General features: G+C 37.4%; 1 protein-coding gene across 2 annotated transcripts in view; it reads right to left on the minus strand.

Moving 5' to 3' along the window:
* The window catches only part of PAIP1 (poly(A) binding protein interacting protein 1), a 35,120-nt gene that overhangs the window by 3,090 nt on the left and 19,115 nt on the right, over positions 1 to 12,915 (minus strand). For both annotated transcript variants that reach the window (XM_008586272.1, XM_008586271.1), the window contains exons 5-10: positions 12,164 to 12,275; positions 8,721 to 8,846; positions 7,416 to 7,522; positions 6,759 to 6,876; positions 5,897 to 5,951; positions 660 to 753 (exon numbers count right to left, since the gene is read on the minus strand). In XM_008586272.1, the coding sequence (XP_008584494.1) occupies positions 660 to 753; positions 5,897 to 5,951; positions 6,759 to 6,876; positions 7,416 to 7,522; positions 8,721 to 8,846; positions 12,164 to 12,275 (612 nt within the window). The remainder of the gene's footprint in view (positions 1 to 659; positions 754 to 5,896; positions 5,952 to 6,758; positions 6,877 to 7,415; positions 7,523 to 8,720; positions 8,847 to 12,163; positions 12,276 to 12,915) is intronic.

Here is a 12,915-nt window from a genome sequence, read left to right on the forward strand (position 1 = left end):
TTTTTTTTTATCTTAAGAGAATAAGCTCTTAGTTTAGTGCTTTTGAGACTTGAGAAAGCAGAATCACTCTCTGAAAACCTGTACCCCTCCCTGGATTTGGGGGGGTAAATATCTACGTTTTAAAATTAAAAGAAATATCATCTGCTTTATTCTCTTCAGACTGCACCCTGATCTAAATTTGGGGTGGTGGTGGCTGAACACTTTTTTTTTTAAAGATGACCGGTAAGGGGATCTTAACCCTTGACTTGGTGTTGTCAGCACCACGCTCAGCCAGTGAGCGAACCGGCCATCCCTATGTGGGATCCGAACCCGGGGCCTTGGTGTTATTAGCACCGCACTCTACCGAGTGAGCCACGGGCCGGCCCAAGTTGTCAAGATCTTTAAGTATTAGAGCTTTTTATTTAAGTCTAACCTATTTTTAAAAAAATAATTATATTTAAGTATACTATATTTTAAGTTTTTCCCCTCCACTATAAATTTTCAGAATCAGTCTGAGTTCAATATAATTTTCTGAAAAGTTTTTAGTACATAAGCCCTACCATGTAACGTACTATAACACTATTAAATCAAAATGCCATTCTTTCATGTACTTTTTTCTGGTCTAATCTCCACTTACAAATTAGCCACAGAAATTTCATGTAGAAAGTTAAAGAACTTACGAATCACCGGCCCCTGATAAATCTGTTCCATTTTCTTCATAATCTGGAAAAAAGTCTTCTCTTTCAAGTAACTCTTGATATTTCTCTTGGTAATCTATAAGACAACATAAAAGAACCTAAATGCTGGGGAAAAAAAACATACGAAATGACCAGTAACCCCTAAAAATTCTTTTTATTTTGATTTTTTTTATTTAAGTAGATCCAATATAGCAGTAAATTCCCAATTATGTAAAAAAAAAAAAAATAGCTTTCATAAAACTTACATTGTAATTGGCTTGCTTTTGCCCTCCTGCATGCCCATAAATCTTAAGAATTATATAATAGTCCTCTAAATATAAGTTAGAAATCAAAGCCACTGTAATATATCAAAGAACATTCTGCAGCCAATGTGTGCTGTTCACGCTCTCTACTGCTGCTTTCCATTAGAGAAAATACTGATTATATGACTTCTGGGGAAGAACACTCCCTTCCATACTCCTGTTTTTTCCTTCCACAAGGAAGGACTTTAATCAAATTCTCCTGGCTTTCAAGGAGAATTTGGAACTCCCCCATTATTCCTCCACAGGGAGATAAGATAAGCTATCTGGCTAGTAGGTAACAGCAACTGGTCCATGTTTCTCATTTCTCAATCAGATGAGGTTAACCTATCAAACGTTCCGGCATATGGAATTTTCTATTCTTTCCTTCCCTTAGAGACAGGGAGAAAGCAGCTACCTGGTAAATATTTCAGCTCTGCCAACTTTCTCTTGGTTGGGCCTTCCAAGATAGTACAAGTGATATTATGGCTCTCCACCTGCCAACTGTGTTAGAGTTACTGGGTACCTTTTAAGATTAGTATGTCTATATGGAGTCCTTACATCTAAATAATAAAATGGATCAGTGTATTTATTAAGACTAGTTACCTTTAAATTAGTATCTGATGAATAGAAGCCACCTCAAATTTTGAAAGAATACTATCATTATATTAGGCTGGATAAAAACCATGTTTTCACAAGACCGTCAGTCTCTATAAAATTCTAACTACAGCTCAAGGGATGCTGACATTTTGACATCCAATTTTGACATTTTAAGAGACAATTTTAACCATAAAACCTTCCTGCTACAAATGCTTGAGGTACTAGATAAGACAGACATTCTTTTAAATGTATGGATGAGTTCACACGCACAAAAATCAAGGCACCAGATGATAAACAAAAAGGAACTGAAAGCTGTACATAAACCACTGCAGCTGGGAGGCTGACAGATGGTGTTGGTCTCAGTAACCAAAAGGTCTGCATTTTAAAGCCCACTGAAGGTCAGAAAGCTCGATTCTGGGCCCATGTAAAACAGGAAAATGGAATACATGCTGCACAAGCATTTCACCCCCAAACACTTGATACCTTAAGCAAAAGGTGGACCAGGAAAAAAACACAACATCTTAGTGGCAAAGGGAGATAGCAAGGAAACTTGGCTGTCTCTGCCTGGGTTTGAAGTAAGGACAGAGCATTCCGGAGAAACTGGCTCCCCAGGGAATTTGTAACAATGGGCCTGCACCTCAAATTTCTACTACCCACATAAAGAACCCCTATGACAAGAAAATAAAACTTGTTCCAAGGCAGTGATACCCTTCTGGCTCCTGGCAAATATAAAACCATTTCAGATAGTGTTGTCTACAATCAAAGCCACAAGAGGTTTCCATGAAGAAAAACAAAGATAGTTAAAACCATAAAATATCCATTTAGGGACAGAATACAAAGTAACCTAACTTTAAATGGTTGGGGCGGGGGGGGGGGGGGGGGGGGGGGGAGTATGTGTAGAGAGAGTACAACTGATAAGGCAAATTGAATAAACTTAAAGTATATCTGGGTAAAAGGTAGATAAATATTCTTTGTACAATTTTTACTTTGTAACTTTGCTGAAATCATTTCCTAATAAAAGTTTAAGAAATATAGCTAAAGATGCGCTTGCAATAATAATAAGAAAAAAAAAATCAAGGGCCGGCCCCGTGGCACACTAGGGAGAGTGCGGCGCTGGGAGCGCGGCGACGCTCCCGCTGTGGGTTCGGATCCTATACAGGACTGGCCGGTGTGCTCACTGGCTGAGCGCGGTGCAGGCGACCCCACCCCAAGGGTTGTGATCCCCTTACCGGTCACGAAAAAGACAAAAAAAAAAAAGAAAAAAAAAATCAAAACATAAGGAAACAATTTTCTATGTGTGATAATCAGAAACAGCAGGGTTAGAATTAAAAGGTATAATAAAACAAAAATATTTTTAAAAGCATGTTTAGGATGATGAGGAAAAAAGGATTTAAAAACTTTGGGAAAAGGTCAAGATAATTTGAACAAAATGCAGAAACAAAATTCAGCTTGAAAAATCAGACAAAAGAAAAATAAATAGGATTATATCAAACTAAAAATCTTCTGTACAGCAAAGGAAACAATCAACAAAGTGAAAAGACAACCTGCAGAATGGGAGAAAATATTTTCAAACTATGCATCTGACAAGGGATTGATATCCATAATGTATACGCAACCCAAACAACTCAATAGCATAAAAAATAGTCTGATTTTAAAAGTGGGCAAAGGAGCTAAATATTTCTCAAGAGAAGACATACAAATGGCCAACAGGTATACGGAAAAAATGCTCAACATCATTAATCAGAGAAATGCAAATCGAAACCACATTGAGATATCATCTCACCCCAGTTAGACTGGCTAGTATCAGAAAGACAGAATAACAAATGCTGGTGAGGATGTGGAGAAAGGGGAATCCTTCTATATTGTTGGTGGGATTACAAATTAGTACACCCATTATAGAAAACAATATGGAGGTTTCACAACCACAGAACTTCTATATGATTCAGCAATCCAACTACTGGGTATATACCCAAAGGAATAGAAATCATCATGTCAAAGAGATATTTGCATTCCCATGTTTATCACAGCTCTAGTCACAATAGCCAAGATATGGAATATGGAACCAACCTAAACATCCATCGATGGACAACTGGATAAAGACAGTATGGTATATATACACAATGGAATACTAAGCCATAAAAAATGAAATTCTGCCATTCTCAACAACACAGATGAACTTGGAGAAAATTATGTTAAGTGAAATAAGCCCCAAGCACAGAGAAATACTGTGTTCTCAATCATAAGTGGAAGCTAAACAATAAACAATAACGATAATAAGTTGAACTTTCAGAAAGAGAGAGAACTGTGGTTACTAGAGATGGGAAAGGGGAAGGAGGATGAGGGTTATTGAGAGGTTGGTTAATGGACACAAAACAGTTAAATAGGAAAAATAAGTCCTATTGGTATATAGTCTAGCTAGGCATCTATAATTAATAGTAATTTACTGCATGTTATCAAATGGCTAGAAGCCAGATCGAATGTCCTCATTGCAAAGAAATGATTAAGATTTGCAATGATGAATATGCTAATTAATTTGATCACTCCACATTGTATACATGTATTGAAATATAACTCTGTACCCTACAGATATGTATAATCAATACATTTCCACAGTAAAAAGAAAATCCAAACTGAATTTCTATAAACAAAATAGTTATTAAAAATAATTAAAAAGGATAAACGGATTAGACAAAGATGAAGAACAAAGAATTAAAAAGAATCAAGGTAACTTTGAAGAATAACTGAAGAGGGAAGATTTGTCTTACTAGACATAGTTAAGATTTACAGTAAAGTAAGAATAATTAAGAATATGGTATCAGGGTAGAGAGAGACTAACAGAAGAAAGATCCACATAAACAAACACAGGAATCAGACATACAAGTTTATAGAGGAGTTACAAGGTCTACAACAGAGGGGGCTTATTATAACTGAGAGAGGAAGGGTGACTTAATACCTGTTGCTAAGGCAACAGACTATAGAGAAATATTTAACTCCTACTATATCCCATATACAAAAATTAGCCAGGTAGATTAAAGACCTATATATGAAAAGCAACAAAGTAAGATTTCTTTTTTTATTTTTCCCCAAAGCTTCTATATGACAAAACATTATAAACACAATGGAAGACAGCCATATACTGGGAGATGATAACTGAAACCCTTAGTTGATTAAGGATCACTTCTCTAGACTATATAAGGAATTACAAATCAATAAGAAAGACAAATGGTCCAATAGAAATACAGGCAAAGAGTACAAATAGGCAATTCTCAAAGAAAGAAATCAAAAGGTTGGGCCGGCCCGTGGCTCACTCGGGAGAGTGTGATGCAAGGCCATGGGTTCGGATCCCATATAGGGATGGCCGGTTAGCTCACTTGGGAGAGCGTGGTGCTGACAACACCAGGTCAAGGGTTAAGATCCCCTTACCGGTCATCTTTTGTAAAAAAAAAAAAAAATCAAAAGGTCGACAAAAACAGGAGAAGCAATTCAGAATCATTAGTCAGGAAAATAAAATGACAGCAAGAAAGAATTTCATACAAAGTGACAAAAATTATGTCTGATATTAACTGTTGCCAAGGATGAGAAGCAGGAACTCTTAGATGCCGCTGGTGGTAATATTAAGTGGAATAATCACACCAGAAAGCAATTTAGGAACATTAAGTAAAGTTGAAAATGCTTATTCACAGCCTATAACTTAATTCTATTTCCTCACCCTAAAGAAACTTCTTTGTGCTAGAGGCACAGGATAGTCAATGACTGCTATCCAAAATACACAAATAGAAAAATTCCAAGGTTGTAACAAATGGGAAAAATTTCTCTTCCTTAACCTGCAGTTCCATCTATTACAATTAAAGCGATCTTTTCATAAATGACCCTTTTTTGGAAGAGGAAGTATGCAGAGATTTAGACTAATTCTGGCCCACCAAGTATTGAAGAAATCTTAATTCTCAGTATCAACAAGCATTAACCAATATTAATATAAGCTGCTGAATATATAGTGACCTAGAACCATATTTCCCTTCTATACTAACCACTTGAAAGTTTAAGAGTACAAAAACAAAATATTAGAGTAAATATAAAATAAAAATGGTTGAATTCATTTGAAGGATTCTTCCAATCCTCTGTTAAAGTAGAGTGATAAGACACTATACACAGGGTCAGACTCTCACTTGAAATGCTTTAAGTGGTCACCATGAAGAATACTCTAAGACAAACCTTTACCCTAGCATTTTAGAATGACGTGAACACATTAAAAAACTAATTTTGTGCTGGTGAGAATGTGGTTTTCCGTAATTTACTATTTTACCAAGAAGTTGGGGGAAAAACGGCTCTGAGACAACATACCTGGATCAGCTGCAGTGAAAGGAACACCATCAGATGTATAAAATGTTGGTTCATTCTAGAATGAATCAAAGTGATAAAAATATGTAATCATTTCAGAACTTTTTAAAAAATATGTTAATTAATGAAGCATGGATAATGTCATTTGTCTGCACTGATAATGCAAGAGAGCAAGCAAAACAACTTCCTAACAGCCACTTTCATTTCACTGGGAAAGCCTATGGTTTTCATATTTCCATTTTATCACCTCAAGTTCTTGTGGTTCTCAGGCTGGCCATTACCTCAGCTGGTTAGAGCACGGTATTGTAACACCAAGGTCAAGGGTTCGGATCCCTGTATCAGTCGGCCACCAGAAAAAAAATTCTTGTGGTCCTAACCCTGCTGTCTGTCTGTCATATCCATAGTAAACTGTCCTACTGTGCACTGTGATTTAATGTCAGCTCAATTTTAGCTGTGGTTCTCTCTACCCTAACATTTCTTTAAGAATTTCTACAACCAAGTCTGTAGGAGCATTCCTCTATGGTTTATGTTTGGTTGTGTCAGGAGTTTCACGGCATCATTAGCCTGGTAACCATTTTTTAAAAATTTTATTTACTTTGCTACAACATGTATAGTCAAAGTCTGAGATGCAGGTCTTTGTTTATGAATTCTCTAGAAAAACTGCTTCCTGGCATCCCTATGCTCACTTAAGTGCAAGCTTTATCAATCTGGAGGATTCCAGGGTGGTTCTCTTTATTTACCTGCTCTGCTGGCTGCCATGCGACCCTAAGGCATTTAAGTCTGGGAATAGCTTTATTTAACTCACCTAATTTCCAAAACTGAATTCAAGCAATAAGCAAAACTTAAATTGTAAACGCTGGCATACCATAAAGTAGTTAGGATCATTTTCAGGTGTTGCTTCTCTGTATGTTGAAGTTACATGGACTCTACCCCAGTTACTTGACCGGAGTTCTACAAGCTTCAAGAGCATCTGTTTTACATCTCTGCAGAGAAAAGTCAAAAACAAGTTAAAGTATATGCACCATAAGTATTGTCAGGCTCTAAAATAACTCACAAATTCCTAAAACTTTATTTCCTAAATTTAACATGTACATACAGTGCTTTCATTTTCTAGATATTTCCTATAATACATATTCACCTTTAAAAAAAAACCAAAACAAAACAAAACAGCCTTGACTATGTGGTCCTTAAAGGCAGTGGCTATCCTTCAAACATTTTTATGTCTCCTACTATGCTTACAGTAGTACTTTACTCATGTATTTGTTAAACGAGTCTGAAGCATTTTATTTTTCATGGGACTCATATCTTACCATGGGAATATCTTAACTTTTTCAATTTCTAAACATAATTGAACAAGAATGGCTAATGAGCAGAAACTACAGGTAAAATATTACACTTTTAAAGAAAATACTTCAGTAAACCAACATGTAAATTTTCAATTACTGTAATGAAGTTTAGCAGATTAAAAAACAATCTCCAAAGAAAAAGCAAGAAATTGAGATCAACATTACTCTTTTCCTACCTGCTACAGTTTGCATCTAGGACAACATTTTCAATTCTCTGAATAATTTCTTCCATATCAGTCTTTCCTTTTTCCTTCCAGGCATCTTCCAAAACCGACCCTGTCAACTAATAAAGCAAGTGCCAGTAAAATGAGAAATTCAATGGAGTGTAGAAATTCTAAAAAGTAAGATATTAGTAGCAGTTCAAGCATTCTTTAAACAAAATGAACTTGCCAAGTTAAGTATCCCCCATTATTCTGTTTACCATCTAATATTCAAAGATCCTTACACCCTCTGTTTTTCTTGACTGAGATAAGCTACAGGAATAAACTATAGAACTTAAATCATGAGTTTGAATCATGAGTGACTATATGTTATATTCCTTATATGACTAAAATAGGCTATTACATTATTACTTTTTGAAATATGCAACATACAAATGTAGAAGCTTTAAATAAAAAAAAAAACACTCCATCAGGAAAAAAATTAGTTAAGGATATAAACTGGTAATTCACAGAAATAAAAAAATGGATAATAAAATGTGTAAATTCATTAATGATCAGAAAAATGCAAAGTAAAATGAGGTTTTGTTTTTACTCATCATCTATGACAAAATAAAAACCAAGATGATTATATCCATCACTATAAGGATGTGGGGAAAGAAGTGTACTCATTCACTACTGACAAGAGTACACTCTGGTTTAGCATTTGGAAGGAAAGTTTGCCATTATTTGAAAATATAAAGTACATTATAAAATCATGCCCACTAACCTACCAAATCTATGTTTAGGAATTTAACCTACAGAAATATCTGCACATATAAAGACATAATGAAAGATTAGTAGCAGTGCCTCAGTGGCTAAACCGAAAATAACCCAAATAGATAAACAATGTATATGCATACAATGTAATACTAGGATGTTACTCAATAAAGCAAATCCATGCACCATGGGAAGATCTAAGGCCTCTCATTAGGAGGCAAAAATAAACACACACACACACACACACACACACACACACACGCACAAAGCCACAACAGAATAAGATTATATTTATAAGAGCACATACAAAGATATGGAAAGGGAATTTACAGATGGGAATGGAGTATAGGACTTCCGTTTTTCAACTTCTGAACCTTACTGCTTATATTAAATAGTAAGGATATATTGCTTTCCAATATATTTGGGAGCAAAGTAAAATGTCAATATTTAACTTACAGTAGTAAATTAACCTTGAATTCATTTGTGTACTATATGTACTTTCCTTCCCCTAAATTGTAAATTTAATGAGTAAAACAGTTAAATTAATAAGAAAGTAAAACCTACCTTCAGTAATTTTACTGCACAAATTAAGTTGTCATCCATAGGATTAGAAAAGAGAGCATTCAGCAACTCCCGAAGACCAACCTGAAGAATATCTGCTCTTGTAACTTGTCCATTTGTTCCTTTGATCTTTTGGGGCAAAAGAAAATCAAAAGCAACAATGCCAAAATAAAATAGATACATAAATGGTCTAATAAGAGGTTGGCAAAATAAATGTTCTAGTTAAACAATACATAACTCATAGGAACACACTGTGGTACCCTCACAGAATTAGTTAGAATTACTTTATATGTAACTAAGACCTCTAATGAAACTGGTAAGCTATAGGTAAAATTTAATTTCCATGTCAGCATGGCCAGGATAATTTAAGAAAGTTCACTTTGATGTTACTGCTTCATAAAACGTTCTCTAGTTTGTTAAACTACCACCTTTTCTGAACCCACAGCATTTTATTCTGCTTTTTATAGTATTTTAGAATATTCTAGCTAGGGGAATTTTAGGTGCAGGTACTATGCCTTATCTTTACACTCCCCACAGACTGAGCATCTCTACTTCCTCATAGGAAATACACAACAATATTCTTAAAATAACTTCATTTGAGGCACATTTTAGATTGATACTTATTTTGGCTTGTATGAAAATTAGACTAAAAGAGAACAAGGCATAAGATGTTTAAAAAATTAAGTCCACTTTTGGTAAAAAGAGATAGTAAATTAGGCACTGGATGGATATAGACCTTTATCAGACACTGACTGAGATGCACATTTGATGGTAGATTCATGTGTCTTATGATGTTTATGATAGTATGGTGTTTATGATATGAGGTTCTCAAATCAGGGTTTAAGAAGGTATAAATCTTTATCTGGGATTAATGAAAGAAAAAAAAAAGTCAAGCAAATCCATTACACAGTAATATCCAGCTCTTAAGTTGCCTACTAACAAGCATATACTCAAGTTCACCACCTAAATTTACAAACACGTTTAGCTGTAGACTTTATACGAATGCATTTTACATGAAAGATTAATATATAAAATAGGACAAAAAATAACTTCTTGGGGAGTGAGGGGATTGAGATGTTGGTCAAAGGACACAAAATTCTAGTTAGGAGGAATAAATTCAAGAGATCTAGAGGCTTCCGGTCAAGATGGTGGAATAGACAGTCCCCAAGGTCACACTCCCACAAATCAACCAATTTACAACTATAAAAAAGCAACAACAGCCGAGCTGGGGCCATTAGAGCTCACGGGAAGAGGAGGAAAGACCTATGGAGTTCATGAAGGTGGGAGAAGCCACGATGAGAGAAGGAAAAAACTGCTCCAACCACTTTGTGCTGTGGCCACTTTAAGGCTGGAGCTGTTGAGTGCACGGAGAAGAACCCAGCAAATGCCACAGCTGTGCCCTTCGGATGAAGTTGCTTGAAGGTGGCATGGGAGAAGAGGGCGTTGGTGGCTCCCAGGCCGACAAGACCACTAAATAGGGTTGCCGTGGATCCACATAGGAGGAGCCACAACGACTGAAAAAAGGAAGCCACTCAGAGGCCAGTGAGTCATCACAAGGGACCAGCGTAGCGCCTGTCACATGGAAGTGTTTGCAGCACTGGCAGTGGGGGTGACAGGCCCACCGGGGGAATGCTGGGGCACAGCAAGGCCAGCTGACTGGCACCCCAAGCAACAAAGGAACACTCAGAGGAGACTGGTCAGGAATATGGAATTGCATGGGGTGCAGTTTGATGAAAAGACTCAGGCCTAGATCAGAGTTTCTACACAACCCAGGTGCACTGGGTCTCTGGAGAGCCAGAAGTACCTATAAGGTCAACCATTAAAACCTGAGCTGCACAAAAAGCCTTCCCTAGGTTATCAGCAGCAAAGCAGCAATTTAGCTAAACCACACAGCTCAAGTACTGGTTCCCACAGGAAGTCCCCCCATTTAAAGTAAACAAAGGACAACAAATTAGTTCTGGCCCCACCTGGGGGTCCTGAGGCATGGAGCCAGAGACCAAACCTGCCTCCCACAACCAGGCACACCACCAGCACCTCAGGGCCTGCCTGGGGACCTGAGGCAGGGATCTGGGGACCAGACCCCTCTCCCACAACCAGGCACACCATCAGCACCAAGGAGCATGCATGTGGGTGGCCAACCACAGCCACCACAATAACCACAGCTGCCACAAAAGCAGCTAGGTGCCACAATCACCACACAGATGGTCTGCCAGCCACTGGACTGCACTGACACCAGCAGAGACCACAGAAAAGAAGAGGATGTCTTTCTCCACAAAGCCCATTCCAGAGTGACAGAAGAAGGATCTGCTCTACAGTAATACTGGGGGACCTGAACACACCTCTCAGCATTGCGTGGATCATCTAGGCAACAAATCAGAGTAACCATTACCCTTTCAGAGAAAGAAAATCTAGGGTTATCAGAGGTGGGAGGTGGGACAGAGAGGGGGACAGGGAGAGATTGAATAAGGGGCATAAAGAATAAGTACTATTTATTTATTTATTTATTTTTTTTTAAAGATGACCGGTAAGGGGATCTTAACCCCTGACTTGGTGTTGTCAGCACCACGCTCAGCCAGTGAGCGAACCGGCCATCCCTGTATGGGATCCGAACCCGGGGCCTTGGTGTTATCAGCACCGCACTCTCCCGAGTGAGCCACAGGCCGGCCCGAATAAGTACTATTTATAACAATTATATGCTAGTAATACTGATTTGATCAACATATCTCAACGTTGAACCCCCAAAATAGGTATAATCACGATTTAATAAAATTTTTAAAAAAGATCTATTACATCATGATATATTATTGTCTACTTGAAAATTTCTGTGTTCTTACCACAGAAATATAAGTATGTGAGGTAATGCATGTTAAATTACCTTGATTTAGCCATTCTTCTACAATATATACCTATATCAAAACATGTTGTGTACCATAAATATATAATTTTTACTTGTCAATTAAAAAAGTAAGGAAGCAAAAATTTTTTAAAGAACTATTCTGGGTGAGTTAAGGTGAAAAGCCAGAAACTCAATTCTCTCCTTTTCAGTCAAAGCTTTGTATTCTGCAGAGAAGTTGCTTTGGGCCACCATCTAAAAGTCAGCATACTAAAGGTATTTATATTTATGATGCAAGGACTCAAAAAGGTATCACTACCTGTATCTCAAAAGCCTAAACTCACATGTAAACCACAGTTTCCTAAAAGAACATAATGACTTTAAAAAGGTAAATGATCATTTCCCATCATCCTGCCCATAAGCAGAGAAGCAAATGCTACAGACGTTCATTAGAGTACAGATGCTACCATGAGTATATACATTTTCTCCCATTCCTTCTTTCATTTCACTCTTAAAATGTTGTAAAAGTACAATGTGAACACACTGATTCTTTTTTGAGATCAGTTTATTTTCTCAAGCCTTGTCAGTACTTAAAAGAAAAATTTCTCCTTACCTCCAGGTTAAGATAAAGTTCTCCCAGAAAGAGTACAAATGCATGAAATCGTTTTCGAGTCACTTCGTCCCCTTTCGCAGCTTGATCTTTAACTTCATATTCAGTCCGACATCTAATAAAGACATATATTTTACACTCTCGCATTGCTTTGTTTTTTAAATAGTCAAACAAGATGACCATCTGCCAGTTTGGTTGTCCACAGCAATAGAGGCAAGCACAATGCTCCTCCGCCCTGACTTTCTATAATAAAGAAAAAGTGTTCCTGTCTACTGACTAGACTATGCCCCATCCTTTTGTACTAAGTCTCCAGTTTTAAGAAACTGATAGTTTTATTTTGAACTATTCCTATCAAATCAAGTTTGTAATATGTTTAGGCAACATAGGTTTCATAAGGTTCATAGCATACTAGCACCAAAAAAGAAAAAAAAAGGCCTCACTTTGTCTTTTAGGCATTTTGTTAAGTACTGCTTTACCCAAATTGCCCCTGTAAATGTTTTTTTTAATATAAGAACTTTGGGGCCGGCCCGGTGGCGCACTGCGATAGTGCGCCGCTTGAGAGGCGCGGTGGCGCTCCCATCGAGGGTTCGGATCCCACATACAGACCGGTTCCCGCTCACTGGCTGAGCGAGGCACGGGAGCAACCCCGAGGGTTGCGATTCCGTTGCCGGTCCCGGTCTGGTACGGGGGCGACACTGAGGGTTGCGATCCGTTGCCGGACACGGAAAAAGACAAAAAAAAAAAAAAAAAAAAAA

Source organism: Galeopterus variegatus, unplaced genomic scaffold, assembly GCF_000696425.1.
Source record: "Galeopterus variegatus unplaced genomic scaffold, G_variegatus-3.0.2 Scaffold3913, whole genome shotgun sequence".
In the NCBI taxonomy this organism is placed as follows: Eukaryota; Metazoa; Chordata; class Mammalia; order Dermoptera; family Cynocephalidae; genus Galeopterus; species Galeopterus variegatus.